The sequence below is a fragment of the Drosophila tropicalis genome, unplaced genomic scaffold (assembly GCF_018151085.1).
Source record: "Drosophila tropicalis isolate 14030-0801.00 unplaced genomic scaffold, ASM1815108v1 contig_878, whole genome shotgun sequence".
Taxonomy (NCBI): Eukaryota; Metazoa; Arthropoda; class Insecta; order Diptera; family Drosophilidae; genus Drosophila; species Drosophila tropicalis.
Genome location: NW_027173374.1, coordinates 12,816,446 through 12,832,682, shown reverse-complemented (window position 1 = coordinate 12,832,682; position 16,237 = coordinate 12,816,446). Strand labels below are relative to the sequence as shown.

At 36.7% G+C, this 16,237-nt stretch overlaps 1 protein-coding gene and 1 long non-coding RNA gene across 2 annotated transcripts in view; both read right to left on the bottom strand.

Annotated features, from left to right (window-relative positions):
* LOC137584561 (uncharacterized) overlaps nucleotides 1–16,237 on the bottom strand; it is a 49,389-nt gene that overhangs the window by 21,576 nt on the left and 11,576 nt on the right. The gene's annotated exons all lie outside the window — the stretch shown is intronic.
* Nucleotides 5,381–7,090, bottom strand: LOC137584821 (probable citrate synthase, mitochondrial). Its single transcript, XM_068300388.1, has 2 exons — nucleotides 6,920–7,090; nucleotides 5,381–6,862 (listed from the first exon to the last, which is right to left on the bottom strand). Exons 1-2 carry the CDS (start codon nucleotides 6,983–6,985, stop codon nucleotides 5,465–5,467), a joined length of 1,464 nt encoding a protein of 487 aa, XP_068156489.1. The 5' UTR covers nucleotides 6,986–7,090; the 3' UTR covers nucleotides 5,381–5,464.

The window sequence follows — 16,237 nt, the reverse complement described above, 5'->3', positions numbered from 1 at the left end:
GGCGTGGCAGAAACTGAACTAAAATTAAAAAAAAAAAACAAAAACAACAACAGCAAAATGAGAAAAGAATCACACAAAAACTTTTCTGCCTCTGTCTGTAATGTGTAACAAAATTTCTGATTTATTGTAAAAGTTTGCACATTTTCTGTTCAAATAGTTGAATGTGATATGTCTGCTTATATGAGTGTGTGTGTGTCTGTCTGTGTGTGTGGCTGTGATGACGGACGACTGTCATAGTTTTTGAGTGCGGATCTGAAATACAGTAAGATTATTTAAAATGTGTAGGCCGGAAAAGTGCAGGAAGAAAAGGTGGCTTAAAGTTCTCTAGGCGTATGAAATGCAATTAGAGCGGCAAAAAGTTTCATATTTAGTTTGAAAATATGACAAGACGAAACTGAAAGTGCCAGCAATTAAGTGAAGTAGGCTAAAAATATATAAATTATTTAGGTTCACTTTAATTTTACTAATACTTTACGATTGAGAATCACAGAACTTCAACATTTTTACTTTCCTTAACAATTTGTATAGAAAGAAAACGAATTGTTCAAAAGTAGAAGGATTTCGTATTGACTGTAAAAGAGATTTGGCTATAAATGCATAGCATTCTAAAGTCCTGATTGATCCTGTTTGAGAGATTTAGTAAGATTTCTTTGTTTCCTTTCTTATGTCAATGCAGTTTGTATTCAATTGTTTGTCGATTTGAAACTTAAAGTTTGTTTTCTTTCACATGTTCAACATTTGTGCACATTCAATTTAAATCAAATTACACAACCAGCCATGTTTCTATATATGTATATGTAGTCACACCATTCCTCAACAACTCTGGTTCCAGGGCTTTGTTAGACATTCTAATTAGAAATTTGATTTCGCCTTTAACCGAAACGAAGGCAAACATGTCGAACTTCTGTTTGGCGGTTTTGTTACCAGCTTCCGCGGTTTGCTTACATTATTACGCAAGCGCAAAAGTTTTTTTGTGCGGCATTGTTTGTGAAACGAATTGGTATCCTGATTGCCAACTTTTGATTCCTGTCTGCTGTCATTATCCCCCAGTGAGTGGATGGCACCATTGTTTGAGAGAATTAATTTCTGATAGGAGTGCAGTTGTCGCTTGTCGCTCGAGTGCGGCCTTGTAATTATATAACGGAGCCACGGACAAGGTGTTGGCCCAAGACTTTACTTTTGACTCTATTCTTATCTTTTGAATAGCTTTTGTTTGGCAGTATACGAGAATTATGCGTTCCACCTCGCTTAGCAGGCTTTGCCAGTGAAAGATTAATGTGGCTTTAAATTTAAAGAGCGGCATTTGGCAAATTTATGTAATTGTCTACGTATTTCGTAATTCCCCTAACTTGATTTAATTAGCCTAACAAGATTCTGGTTCTGTTCCGTTCACGTCTCATGCACAATGAGGATTAGCACGTGTTGCCCTTTTTTTGTTTTTGAGAAAGAAAGTTAATTAATTTATCATTGTTTTTGCCTTTTCTATGACATGATACATCTGTCCACACCGAAACGAATTCATTTATTTCTCAACCATTCTCTCTCGTTCGCGCTCGCTGAGGCTAAGGCTTTTGTTTCATTAATAATGCAGCTCAGATAAACAAACAAAACAAACAAAACAAACAGACAACAGAACTATGAGCAATTCTTTGCATTAAATGACTAAAATTGATAAATAACATCAACAGCTTGACTCAAAATGTACTTCACTCTCGGAAAATCAATATCCATATGGTGGACTAAGAGGAGATGGGACGTATACAAAGGCACAACATGAAGAGATATCAGACATTTGAATTACCTCCAGCTATTTGTTTCAATTTGTCAATCAAGATGACACAAAAGCCAACGGAAATTGAAATTAAAAACCTTGGTTTTTGCTTTTCGTCTTTTCTATTTCTTTTATGAAGAATAATCCTGACAAACATCTGATGTGACTTAGTCTGCGATTTAATGATATTGAAAACCAAAAAAAAATCAAGGAATGGAAAAAAACATGATGGAAGTCAAAGTTCTTCTATTACTCGTACGATTAATCATCAGTGACTACGACAGATTGAGATGGATATTTACGTATAGAGCAGGAAATCTGCATCTAACTTAGTTACAAATGTATGTAATTATGCTGCTACCTACAAAATCATCAACACACATGTCTACAAAAAGAAAGTCAAGTACCTCAAATCAAATTCGTGTTTAGAGCATAAAATCTTAGACAAGCATTTATCACTTTTATGGCATAATACAAATGTGTCATCGATTGGCCATCGATTTTCATTCTTTCAAAGGCGATGCCAACACGTCTATCAAGGCTGTCAAAGCGTTTATCACTTGCCAACATTATCTGATTAGATGTATTGGCCTTGTCGAGTGTTTCATCACTATACTTAACACATACACACACCCACACACACACACACCCCCACACACACACACACACACACACATCCCAGACGCAAGCTCGAATAATTTATGCATAATGCCGAGAGCATAAGAGCATCTAGAGCACAATGGATGGGCCGACAATTCAGTTATTTGCCTTGTCAGTGATGGAAAGCCACATTTTTCAGAGGAAAAGTTAACAAAAGATCCCCATAAATTGCTCATTTGTTGGCTGAGAAATCCAAAACTGAAAGCCAGAGAATTCCTTCCCCGCCATTGAAGATACATATTTAGTTTACATTTTTTTCCAGCCATTCAACTCTTTTTCGAGTGCATTTTCTTTTGACTTTTTTTTTTCCTTTTCGTTGTTTCTCTCTCTAGTTGGAAAAATATTTGCACATAGCCTTTTTACTCGCCGGAATGTGGTGGAATGTGTTAAAAGCGCCTTTAGGTAGAAATAATTGCGATTACATTTGCTGTTCTTTCGCTTGAAAGCGGCCCAAGGGCTAGAGTCCTTTGCCAGCTTGGTGGAGTTAGAAATGGAGGATGTTGGGAGGATGGGGATAGTCTTCTATTTGCTGGGAGCTGCTGCCACCTGTCGTAAGCAGATACGAACTGAAGTTGCTTTGTGATGCCTTTCAGGTCTGTCAGGTTTTTCTCGCCAGTTTGCGTGCATCAAGCGATTTTTTGTTTCACATCCTTTATTCCTATGTGCGTCAGTGTGAAATTGGATATGCCAAAGTTTAGTCACCCCTGAGACTAAAGTTCTTTGAGAAATGTTTAAATCATATATATGTATATATAACTTTTTGCATGCCACATAATCTATTTATGGATTTAATTAACCCGCTATTAGGGTTAAATAAATTGAACACGTGTTGATTGTTAGCTTCCATCTTTAACATCATATTAATTAAATAATAAATATATTACTAAGTACAACAAAAGCATTTTCAATTATGGAAATCAATTGCCAAATGACATTAACAATTAAACTCAAAAAGTCAAGCTTATATAATTGCAATCGAAACATACTGCACATTTGTATGTAACTGTGTACATATGTATGTAAGTATATTTATATTTTTTGTTTTAATCAAATGAGAAATTGATTACACAGTCGACTAATTAGGTTTGACATCTGTTAAATTTTTATTAAAAAACAAAAAAAAGAAATGAACAACGACAATGGAGAATATCGATTCCCATATACTCTCATTAACTAGTTCCATGATATCGTGTCAATTTTATTTTCTCATAGAATTATACTTCCATTTTGGTAAGGGTATACGCTTTGATATATCAAAGCCTGATATACAAATATGCATGGAGTTCTGACATTTTGAGTAAGCATTAAAAACATCCTGCTAGCAATAAAGGCAGGAAAAGAGCTCCAACTATGGTCATATTCTGTCTCTGATGCTCGTTCTGGTCTAACAGTTATTCCTGTTTTAGTTCCTGCATTTGTCTAGCAGAGGAAGAATCATAATTTTCCGACGTCGAGCTAAAGAAAACTTTTATTTTGTTGCTATAGCCACAATGTCATATATTCCTCTATGTATTTGAGATGCAACTGGATATTTTTTGCATATCTTAAGAATATCCCTTTACCCCCCTCCTTGCACACTGTTGGCTGCGGCAGGACTATTTATTTCTAACAATAACAAGTGTCTGTGGGAGACATTATCCAGCAGCGATAGAGAGAGAGAGTAGGACCCAAGGCGGCGGGGCGGACTGCTAGACAATTTGGAAAAAAGAAAAGTAATAATAGTTTTCCCCCCATTGTGCAACAAAGTCATAAAGTTTACTTTGACCATGAGAAAGTTATTCTTACTGCTTGAATTTAAATATTAAACAAGGCACATGGAAAGATACTCGGAATGTCATTTCTATATAAAAATAATAAAAATGCGATATTAAACCTTGATTTTGGACTCTTTGATTTAGACCTGCATTTTCATTAGTGAGAAATTTGTTGCAAGTTTATCGAAAGTACTCACTTGTCAAGTGGATAACCAGTTGGTTGGTTTATCCCCCCAGCGAATAGTTAAAGCAACTCCTGGGCTTTATTCCAATTGAAAGCAATCACAAGTCGAATACATTGAGTGAAATAGATTTCTGTGCAATCATGCAAAAGTAATACGCTCTGTTGATATTTAAACTGTTCTAAAAAATTGATTCAACCAACAGGGAGATAGAAGGGATAGAACAAAATAGAATGGATTCATATGACAATGGAATACTAGAACAAAAATCAATCAGTTGATGAAATGCTTTTATAAATATTACACAAATAAATGATACCCACTGAAGTAGATGACAATGCGGTATGCGAGTATTAGGGGAGTGGGATAGTAGGACGAGTGGTTGGCAAACTAATACATCTACTTTATGTAGATTAAAATAACTTTGCTTCGGCTTTAGTGTGAATGTGTGTCAATTTGCAATTTAAAAGAGATTGAGAGTCACGTGCAACGGAAAATAATACAAAAAGTTTTAATTGGTTTTCCATTTGCCAATTATCTAGTTTATATAGGATCTAATTTCCTAATTGTATTCGAGAAATATTAACAATGCCGTTGCACAATGCTTGTTGAGTTTTCAAATTAATTAAGCATTATGAGCGCTTGATATTATATTACGAGAGAGATTGATTTATTAGGGAGAGTATAATGTATAGAAAATGTATCAAATTCAAGTTTCAGCCAAAACGGGGAGACGACGGCTTTAATTTTGTTTAACTGACATCAAATCCCATTCCGAGACATCAAAGGAATCTTTATTAAGTATGCCCATATGTTGAAGTATTTTTGGTTCATCATAATTAATATGTTCACTGAGGCAGCTTGTGGTGCAGCTGTATACAGACTTGAGCGTATGTTGATGACGTTTATCCCTATATTCAACGTTAATTTAGATATCAAAGCCGCATCATCATGTTGATTTAATGACAGACTGCCAATTACTAAATGTCAAATGCAAGTGAAACCGCACGCAATTTAAGGTTATTATAATTTCTTACATGTGTAATTTTTCTAATTTATTTATAGAATAAGGAATTGAACTACTTGAAAACTACTTCTTATACTTTCTTTTTTCCACCTCCAGCTTTCTTATCTTCGCCCTTATCCTGGAAGTATTTGCATAGAAAATCAGAGGTAAACGATTTGGGACGTTCGATGGGTGCGCCCAAGGCTCTAGCCCATATGGTTTGTGCCATTACGCCCAAGACACGAGACACACCGAAAAGAACAGTGTAGTATTGCATCTCCTTCAAGCCAAAGTGCTGCAACAGGACACCGGAATGTGCGTCCACATTTGGATACGGATTGGCCACCTTGCCCAGTTTCTTCAATATCTCGGGAATCAGTTTCCACAGTCGGGTGACCAGTTTGACCTTTTTGTCATCTTTGCAATGCTTCATCGCAAAGTCGTTCTGCAACTCGAAACGTGGATCAGTCTGACGGAGTACTGCATGCCCGTAGCCAGGGACCACCTTTCCACTTTTCAGAGTCTCGTTGACATAAGTAATTATCTCGTCGTCTTTGGGATCATCGCCAATTTCCTCAATCATTGCTTCCAACCAGATCAATACCTCCTGATTGGCCAGACCATGCAAAGGTCCTGCCAAACCTGCCATGCCTGCCGTGAATGATAGATAAGGACTACTCAAAGCTGATCCCACCAACTGGGTGGCATGAGCCGAGACATTGCCACTTTCGTGATCGGCGTGCAGGACAAAGTAGAGTCGCATCAAGTCAACAAAGTTCTTGTCCTTGTAGCCACACATGCGACAAAAGTTTTCGGACCAATCCTCTTTTTGATTTAACTCTCGAGATCCAGCACCATCCTTAAATGCATTACAATAGATGATTGCAGCAACTACGGGCATAAAGGCACATAGATCCATTGCGTCCTCATAAATGTATTCCCAATACTTTGTTTTTTTCACACCCTTTCTGTAGGCCTTAACGAATTTGCTTTCCGCGTCCAAACAGGAACTGGCAGCACACAGCTGGGCCATGGGATGGATTCGTTGATCCATGGAATCCAAAAGGCGCTGGCAATACCGCGGAACATTGCCCCGCTTGTTCCATTCTTTGGTCAATCCCTCGGCTTGACCTTTGCTTGGCATTTTACCGGTTGTTAGCAGCCAAAAGGCTCCCTCTGGGGTTCCCTCCTTGCTGCCCTCCTGGACGCGTGGCAAATCCTTCACCACATCCTTGAGCGTCATGCCCCGGTAAAATATACCTTTATTGGGGTCCACATACGATGTGTCGCATATAAGCAACAGCAATCCCCGCATGCCTCCCATCACATTAGAAAGTTTAATGTCGCCAAGCTTTTTATCGCCATGGAGACACTTAAGGCCCAGCATCTTTTCCCGCTCCTTGGGAACCTGTTTGGCCAAAACCTCCTTCAGATTAGCTCCATCGGAATACCTTCTAAGAGACACCGTGCAGCGGAGCTGATGTGCAGCCTATGGAAAAGACGAAAAATATTGCAATACCTTTGAAGGATCCGCCGAATAACTAACCTTCCATTGGCCAATGGCCAATCTCGTCAATTGAGTGCCTCGCTGAGACATCAAGGATTTCGTCATTGTAAGAAAAGATAGGAATTTTAGCCGGAAAGTGTTAAAAATAAATTTTTACAATATGTACTCTCCAAACAGTCTACGACAAACTACTGACAGATTCTGTCTTGTTGTTTAGAATAGTAAAATGACATTTATCTCTTGGGAGGAGTTGATGGAGAAAATGAAATACTATCAAATTGTTCTAATTTTAGATTTTGCAATAGAGTAGAGGCCAATTAAGGTCAGTATTTTTAGACCCTCTTGTGTCTGTCTCCCTCTCTCCCTTTATTGGTGACTTTGTTTTCTTTTTTGGCCCTATGGCAGGAATTGCAATGACACCTAGAGCAAGCTCAGCGCTATGTCAACAAAAGCCATCCAATATCAACTAAACCATGACTCCTTGACAGAGACATCTATTTAACACACACACGCAGCTACTTACACACATCAACACACACACTACCTTGGGGGAAGAACTTTCATTAGTCGAAACGTCAAAGTTGTGATGGGGCCCACTGAGCACTCACGTACTGCTTGCCAGCAACAAATAGGGCAAAAAGCACGCTCACCTATCGATTGGCTTTCCACTGACAACAACGAAAAAAAAAAACATCCAAAATAAAGTTAGTTGACATTTTTTGGCCAAAAAAATGTGTTCCACATAGAGATAGAGTTGTTGAAAAGTATTGTAATTGCATTTGCATGTGACATACAATTTCCAGTTTTCGAACAAAACTTTATTCTGCAAAATCCCAAAGCTAAAAGCATATTAAATTTACTTTCAATACGGGTGAACTATTTCAATGCAAAGAATCTGGTTTTAACGGTCCCAAACTGAAATAATTTTATGATTAGTTAGAGAAATTCAGGAAAGATCCTACTGAGGTGTCATCATCGAATAGAAAATTGTGTCATTTCTTTTTGTAATGATCTAAGGAGAAACCCTTTTGAAAAAGCGTACTAAGAAGATGTCCTTTGTGTAAAAAAGTTGGTAAAATGATTTAAAAGTTTCCCAACTTTTTTTTTCTCCTGGTGGCCTTCTTGAACCTCGCATAAAGAAAAGCGGAAAACTTGTTGCAAAACCTTGTTTTCGATTTTTTTCCTTCCAACATGCAACTACAGGAAAATCAGCATGGAGAATGGAAAAATACAGGAAGGACGGACAGCTGCTTAAGTGCGAAACTCGATTTGAAATACAAGGGCGACACGCAGAACAAAAAAGAAAAAAAATTAATATACATTTAAATAAACTTCTAATGAGCCAAACTGGTTTGAAAAGAGAGCGTTCTGAAACAGATTTTTCCATCAGCTTCGAATTACTAAGCTGTAGATGGCTCATATTTTTGTGTGTAGAAAATCTAGTTAAACCCACTTAAACATTTGAATGGTTGGGAATTAGTGATCAAGAGATGAATAAATGTCTGCATGAGTGCCACTTTAATGGCACCGAGAGACTGCACTTACAAGTATTTGGACTAATTGACTGTTAATTAATTAAAACTAAAATGGCAGGTCATCATAAAAAGGAAAAGAAGAGTGAAGGGTGGGGAACGGCAACTGAATAGTCTGTCAATGTGCATTGCGGCTGATACTTGTTGACTTTGAATGGGCCATTTGCAGAGCTTTCATTTTCCTTTTGAGAGCTGAAATTTATTTGATTTTTTCTTTATGTAAAATATGTTTTAATTAAAAGCAAAGTTTCTGGTTTATTATTTTTTTTCCTTTTTTGTATCTGCCCCAAAATCAGAACTGCAAACAAACAAACATAAAATTTGTGCAGCACAGTGAAATACCAGATACAAAAACAAAGCGCATGGAAAAACTCGGATGGAAAATGCCAATTCCCCCACCCTGGACTCCCAACACTTTACCCTGATATACTGATGAAAAATTTGGTAAAATTCCCCATTGGTTTCTGAGTACAAATAGATATTTAATTTTGTTTTTTTTTTCTTTCGTGTTATGCCTTTTGGTGTGTGTGTGTGTGTGTGTGTGTTGGGAAACTCTCATGGAAAGTTGTCGCAACTGTGTCTCCCCTCTCTTCTGCTTTGCCCCTGCCCCTGCCCCAGCTGTTGAATACACAATTGACCCAAATTTGGCAAGTGAAAACAAACATGAATTAATTTTTGCTTTCCTGCAAAAGCAACAAAAAAAGAAATTCACAAATCCTGTTTTTGCCTGGTGTGAACTATGTCCGTTTTGGCAGGCAATTGACAGAAACATTAGGATGAAGATTCAATTTTGTAAATAGAATTCCCATTTCTACTCTTCGATCAAAATATTTGTTTACTTTGGTCAAACGTTTTGAAATGTTCGATCTGCATAATTAGATGCCTTCAGACAAACTATAATGCTTTTTGTGGTATCTAAACCTTTAATGTTCTTCACTTTGGTTTGGCTTAAGTCGTTTAGATGCAAAATTCTTTATTGAGATTCCCCAAACTCTTTTATTGAAAGAGTATATGCAAATCGGTTTGAATGCAAAAGTTGGTTTTAAATATTTGAGCTAGCAAACAAATTATGCAATGGTCTACTGCATGGACATGACAGACAAAATATGTAAATATTTATCAATACTTTGAATTAATTTGTTGGAAAAAAAATGAAAACTTTCCTTTATTTCTAATGATGAGAAAGAATTTAAAGCTATTGATACTTAATATTTATGCCAAACTAATTAAATTAAGCACACTTTCAAAGTATACTTTTGATCAATATCCAAAAACGACTGTATATAATTTCTTTCTCTTCTATGTGCTTAATTTAAAATTCCATGTAATTTGCAACTAATATTAATAGCCTTGAGTCATCAACTCGAGGTTAGTTAAAAAAATTAAGATAAAAGAGCGAAAAATGAGGGGAAATAAAGTTGCAATATGTTGGCACAGTGGTTGGGAAAACATTTTAATAAAATGCATTTACCATTTTCCACATAGTTATTTTATTGTTAAGGGAAATCACAAACTTTTTTATTGCAATTGTGCCTGAGTGCGCGTGTTAAGGTTGTGGAAGGACTCGGATGGGGGCTAGGGGGTCTATTTGTGTTATTTGGGGGCCGAGAATGGTCGGTTTTTCCCCCGACATAATTTGAAATTGTTTTGGTGGAAAATGCAACGGCACGCTTTGGCCTTGGTCGAATGGTTGTGCAGTGGCTGGGTGGGGGGTCTAGTTGAAATGGACAGACACAAACACACAAACTCATACACTTAAGCACGCACATTCACTCACAAACCCCTACACATACATACATATACGCACACACATATACACTAAGGGAGAGATAAAGAGACACAAAGTTTCCACATCCGCATCAGCCATGTTCGTCCATGTGGCTGGCTGTCCACCGCCTTTTTCCAGACCAAAAACAAAACAATAGACAATTTTTATACTTCATGTTTTTAGTTGTAGGGGGCGAGTGTGTGTGCTTTTGTGTGTGCTCGTATAAAATGTTCGCACATATGCCAACTTGCCTTCAACCGTTCGCTGCATTATTAAAATAAAAGTAATGTGAATGTCTGACTGTTTTTTTTTTTTTTTTTATCTTTCCCCTTGTTGATGCAGATTTTAGATTAAAAAAAATCGTTGCAAATATTTTACCAAATTTTTTTTAAAGTACTTAAACGAAAATATTTGTAATTTAAAGGCTGTAGATTCCGATTCCGCTTTTCGATGTGAAAAAAAAAACATAAACTGAAAGCGTTTTCAATTTCTTATCTCTGGTTTTTCATTGTTCATTTTGTCAGCCAATTAGTTAAAAGTGGGAAACAACATATCGAATCATTGCAATGAGTGCTCACGCAGACATGGCCTCACACATACACACCCACGCTTACACTTACATAGATACAGACTCACGTAACAGACACATTACATGGACGTGGCCAGAAAGGAAAACTTATTGACCATAATTTTCTTATCCCGATCATTATTAATTTAGAATTTTTTAACTTCTTTGATTTTGAAAGGATCATTGAAGTTAGTTTGTTTATTCAACTGTCAATCCGAAAGATATCAGTTGGAGCTTTCTAAATGTGCCCACCTCAGAAGCCTAATCCCATTCCATTTCCGACTACAACCATGTGGATTTCCACTTAAAGTGCGAATTCGTTTTAACTAGTCGCTGGCATTTCGCTTCTATGTCAACGCAATCAAACCAAACGCACTTTACGCTTTACGCTTTCTCCTCACCGCCTCCTTTTGCCCACTCATTCGCATTCATTGAAAATGTCAAAGAGAGAAGTGTCACAAGAAAAAGCTGGAAGGAGTTGGAGGGCATCAACAGTGCTTACCAACTGCAAAGTGAAATGGATGAGCGTTGCAATTAAAGGCAAACAAAAAACGTAATTCGAATGAAATGCAAATCGTGCGAAGGGGAGGCGGTGGGGTGACGACCATGGGAGCTTGGCTTGTGATTGTAACCACTGTAACCTTATTTTTATCACTAACAACCGATTCTCGCGAAACCACATTCACACTCACAACACAATCCCCTCTATTCCTCTATCGACTAATCCGCAATCCCTTTTGTGTCGCGGACCTTGTTTACGCATTCTCTTAACCTTTTCGTGTTGGTGTCGGTAAATCAGGATTAAAGCTTTGGAATTAACGGTAAATATAATTACTTCACCCGACCAGCGGCACAAAGGCAAAGTCTTTGTTGATGACTTTGTACTGGGGCTCACTTCGGGCATCTTTAAAAGGGTTCAGGCATGGCATAGTATAGGGGAAGACATGAGAGGACTTTTCATATTTGGGCCTGTTTGTGCCCAATTAAGTAAAATGTTTTTTGCCCCTCACTCTCTCTCTTTCTCTTGTCATCATCATAACTGTAAAATTAATATAAATATTTCGAGAGCGGCTACTCGTTATTACCCGAATTGAAGTGTCGTGTGCCCAAAAAATTAATTGCCCTCTTTGTGGCGGAAATGCCTTTTCTCAGTTTTGGTTATTAGGCTTTGAATGTGAATTTTGGCAAGAAAATTTGCTGATCATATAATATCCAGACTTATTATGGGAATATTTCTTGAGTTAAAGCCTCAAAATGTCCTTAAAGAAAAGAAAAAAGTTGTAAAGTTGTTCACTTGATTTTATGTTAGGGTATTTGAAAATTTGACATTCGGCTAAGGCAGAGATTTCCTTTGCCTTTTCGTAACAAATTACTGGACTAATTCATTACAAAGTTTTACAGAATTCTTTCTCCACTGTTCTGACTTGTTCACGCCTCATTAGTTGACATTAAGATTATGCATTTTGATGAGTTCTCTTTCTTATTTTTTGGTCAAATTTAACACACGACTAGCCAACCTGACTGGCCTCAAAGTTTATAATTAAATCAGTTACAACCAAATTACTTAGCCAGTTCAGACTCGTCCTTTTTGCTTTCCTTTCTTTTTTTTGTCTCGGTTCTTTTCGGGTTTTAAGGCGAATACTTGACTTCTTTCTGTTGTAAAAAGTTGAACATGCTGCAATGAAATGTCAAGTCGTTGAAAGTAAATAGTCTACTTAATGTCGCCCAGGATAACCACTCCACTTCCTTATTCTGCTGCGGCACAAGAAAAGCGAGAGACAACGATAAGACAGACCGAGAGAAAGTGATGTAGAAGAAACGAAAAAAAAATTTGATGCCATTTATTTTAATTTGTGAGTCAAAATGTCGAGATTTAAAGTGAGCAATGAGTGAGCCACAGGCAGTCGAATATCCAGCCAGGCGAACAGGCATCCCAGCCAGACGGTCGGGCGTACAAAAAAGGATGTGACCGTGACGTAATAGTTTAGGTATATTTGAACTTTCTTTTCGTTCATTCCATCAGTCCATTAAGCTGATGATTTTTATATATACACATGCCCGAAGCAATGAAGAAAGGTTCGAGCAATTTAATCGTCCAAGTTATAGAAAAGTTTTCAAAAATAAAATTAGCTAATTGATGATTGCTCGAAATATATGTACATACATATGTATTTGTATTTGTATTTATGTCTGTTTGTAGACATAGACAACTTGATAGACTTATTGTTAGTTATTTATCGAACTTTTTTTATTAACCCCTGCTAGATGCCATAAATTTATATATATATATATTCCATAAATTGCTCTCTTGTGTATTCTAGCAACATTATTTGTGGCCATAAAATTATATTGATGCATTTACTTTTTCTCTTGTTTCACAGGAAAATTCCCACACTATCCGACCAAGTTGCAGTGCTATGATATTTATTTCATAGTTTTAGGTGGAATATCAGCTTTAAATATGAAAAGATTTCCAGTTTACAGCATACTGACTAATTTAAGAAAACTCTTGACTTAAACGTGAATGTCTGCATAGACAAACTCTTGTTGTGGAGTGTCAAGAATATTTCTGAAAAGGGTTTAAATTTCCAATCCTTTTGACTTATTGGTATAACAAATTCCTAGTAAAATTTGTTTGTTCTTAGCTTTTGTCTCCGCTTTTTTTATTTTATTTGTATTTATAATCTTTATTTTATTTTTGGTTTGCCCTTTTGATACCTAGATCAATACAAAAAAATATACAATTTCATTTGGCAACAGCAATTGTAAATACTTGGAAGCCTTTCAATCAATTTACCTGGACACCATGGCCATTATTCTCATCATCATCATCGCCATCTTGTTCATAATGATCATTAGTGTATTCTACTCCTGCATGCTGAATGAAGTCAGTGCTTCCTGTTTCCTGTCAGGCAATATGCTTGTGTATACATGTGTGTGTGTGTGTGTGTGGGGGTGATTTGAGGTTGTGTGTGTAAAAGAAAACCACTTCCGTTTTGTAAAAATTCCTAATACTCAATTTGCTCTACACAGAAATGTTATTTTAAAATAGAAAGCTTAAGGAGCACATAATGACCGAGTATCTAGCATACATTCATATATATATCTATGTATATGTATGGTGGGTTAACTGCTCGGCACTTGGCCACATTTCCTTTTAGAAAACAAAAAATATGTGAAAGTAAAAGAAAAGGGAAACTCACTTCACTTGTGGTTGGTAGGATAAAAGCAACGTTTAGCAAAAACTCTAGACCAAATGATGCTTGAATGTATATTTTCCTTTTGATTTTGTTGAAAATTCATTCATTCGTTTTACTCCAACCATTCATTCGCGCTCGCCATTCAGTTGCCATAAATTTTCTGCCATTTTCTGTCGTTTGAGACACTCGAGTGCTTGCCTACTTACCGGCTTAATTACTCATTATGCTCACGTTTATCTGCCACTTAATTATTTATTCAATATACCTGCAAACACACGGCCGGGAGACGGCACACTCGGAAGTTTGCAAGCCTGTGGAGGAGCAGCAGAAGCAGAAAGAACTTAAAAATGTATCCAGGCATTGAATGAATAATTGAGAGTGCAGTTGATATCCGTACCCTCAATTCAGTTCAGATGCTGCACTCGAAACGCCGACATTTAAACAATTTACCATATAATAATGGTAATAATTGTACAACCGTTGCCCCCCGGAGTGGCAATTTCAGAATTGATTTCCAGTCATTTTTATCGTTCACTGCACTTGAATTTTTATGTACATATACATATACATATGCACTTACTACGAATAATAAACCATACATAAAAGAGTTAAAATGCAGGCCCTTAAAAATATTTACCTGGCGAAAATATAAAATGATGAAAGAAGAAACACAAAAACGATATTCGCTGTCGGCTATGGCACCTTTTCTTTGCTTTATTAAATTGTTTAATTTCCCGTTTTTTAATTATTTTAAGAAATTCGTAATGCAAAGATTTTTACCACTGAATTTAATTATAAAATTGTAAAATGAACTTTCATTTCATTATCAGAGGTCTGATGACTTATCTTGCAGCAAGAGTTTGCAAAGTAACCACTTATAGACTAATTTTGTCTTCTGATTGAATACCAGTCAAAGAGTTTCTATTGGGCCTAGTCAAATTCATGATTTTAATATTTAGTATTGATTTGTTTGAACTGCTTTGCGGTTTTAGTCTCGAATCAATAATTTTTATTTGAATTCTTTGCAGCCAGTTATGTCTGTTAGACATGAAAAATGTTTAATAAATTATATTGATTTTCGTTCGTGCGTCTCTCTGGTGGCTCCACCTCTCCTTCAACCCCACTTCCGTCAATCTGTCAAATAAAACGCATTGTGAACAATCTTCTTTTATGTATGCATATTTACAACAAAATATATCCGCATGTCAAGAGGAAGGATATGAAAGCGGCTCTCTGCCAAACTACAAGGATTTGACGAGAAAAAATCTGAAGTAAAATTGTGAAAAGCAATCATATTGCACAAAATTGAATATATTGACATGGCGACTAAAGTATGTTTCCTCTATATACATACATACATGTAGGAAATAAGTACATATATCTATTATTCTCTTCGTCATGATGATGACGAGATGACACTTTATTTGTTTTCATTTGGGTTTCGATACTTTACATTTAAAATTTGTGGCCTTTTACTTTTTATTTTAAATGCTAAAATTAACAGCTGCAAGTGTTCTCTTACCCTTGTTTCCGGGTTTTATACTGGCAACATTTGTTTTATTCGAATACTCTTAAAAAATTGATTGTACATCGATTCACTCAATCGATTTGCTAACTTTCCATCTGGCTTATGCCTTTTCAGGTTTAATTTTGTTATGAACATTATGAATTAATCGATGGCAGAGTGGCTAATAAGCGGTTTGATGTTTGCTCGTTGTTTCTGTTGACTTCTCGATTCATGAGCTGCTTTAATAGCTTTCAGCTGCCAGTTGGCAATTCTCAGTTTTGCAGTTCTTAGTTCAATGGAAGCTAAAACTGTGGACTGGGTCCAAATGTGACATAAAGTATATTTTGATTATTTTTGTGAGCCAAAAGTTGAACATTTTTGGGCCTTGCCAGGCATTTGCATTTTAAATATATTTTTTTACAGCTCGCTCACCATTATGCCGAGGAGACGGAGTTGAAGTTGAAAGGAATCTGAGTTGACGGGGGGGTGCTGCCACATGGAATTGAGTGAAATACCGCACAAATGGCGTGTAAACACAACAAAGAGGTAATAACAATGGCTCTTTCGATGGATGCCTGCTGTGAGTATTGCAGGAGCTTAAGCAGAGAGCCGTTTGGAATTCCTGAAGCTTGAGGGGAGTATCCCCACACACAAAAAACACCGCCACTCACATCCATTCCGGGGCGCCCCTTTCAGCACCTCTGGCCTTTGGCAACCCGCACTTTGTAAACATTTTTATTTGTTTCTTTGTAAGCTGTGTCAATACACAATAAATTGAACTG

Bases quoted from the DNA above. Each gene is read 5' to 3' on its own strand.
- LOC137584821 (XM_068300388.1), bottom strand. From the start codon at position 6,985: ATGACGAAATCCTTGATGTCTCAGCGAGGCACTCAATTGACGAGATTG. The intron at 6,863-6,919 runs GTTAGTTATTCG...TCTTTTCCATAG, and splicing joins TGGCCATTGGCCAATGGAAG to GCTGCACATCAGCTCCGCTG.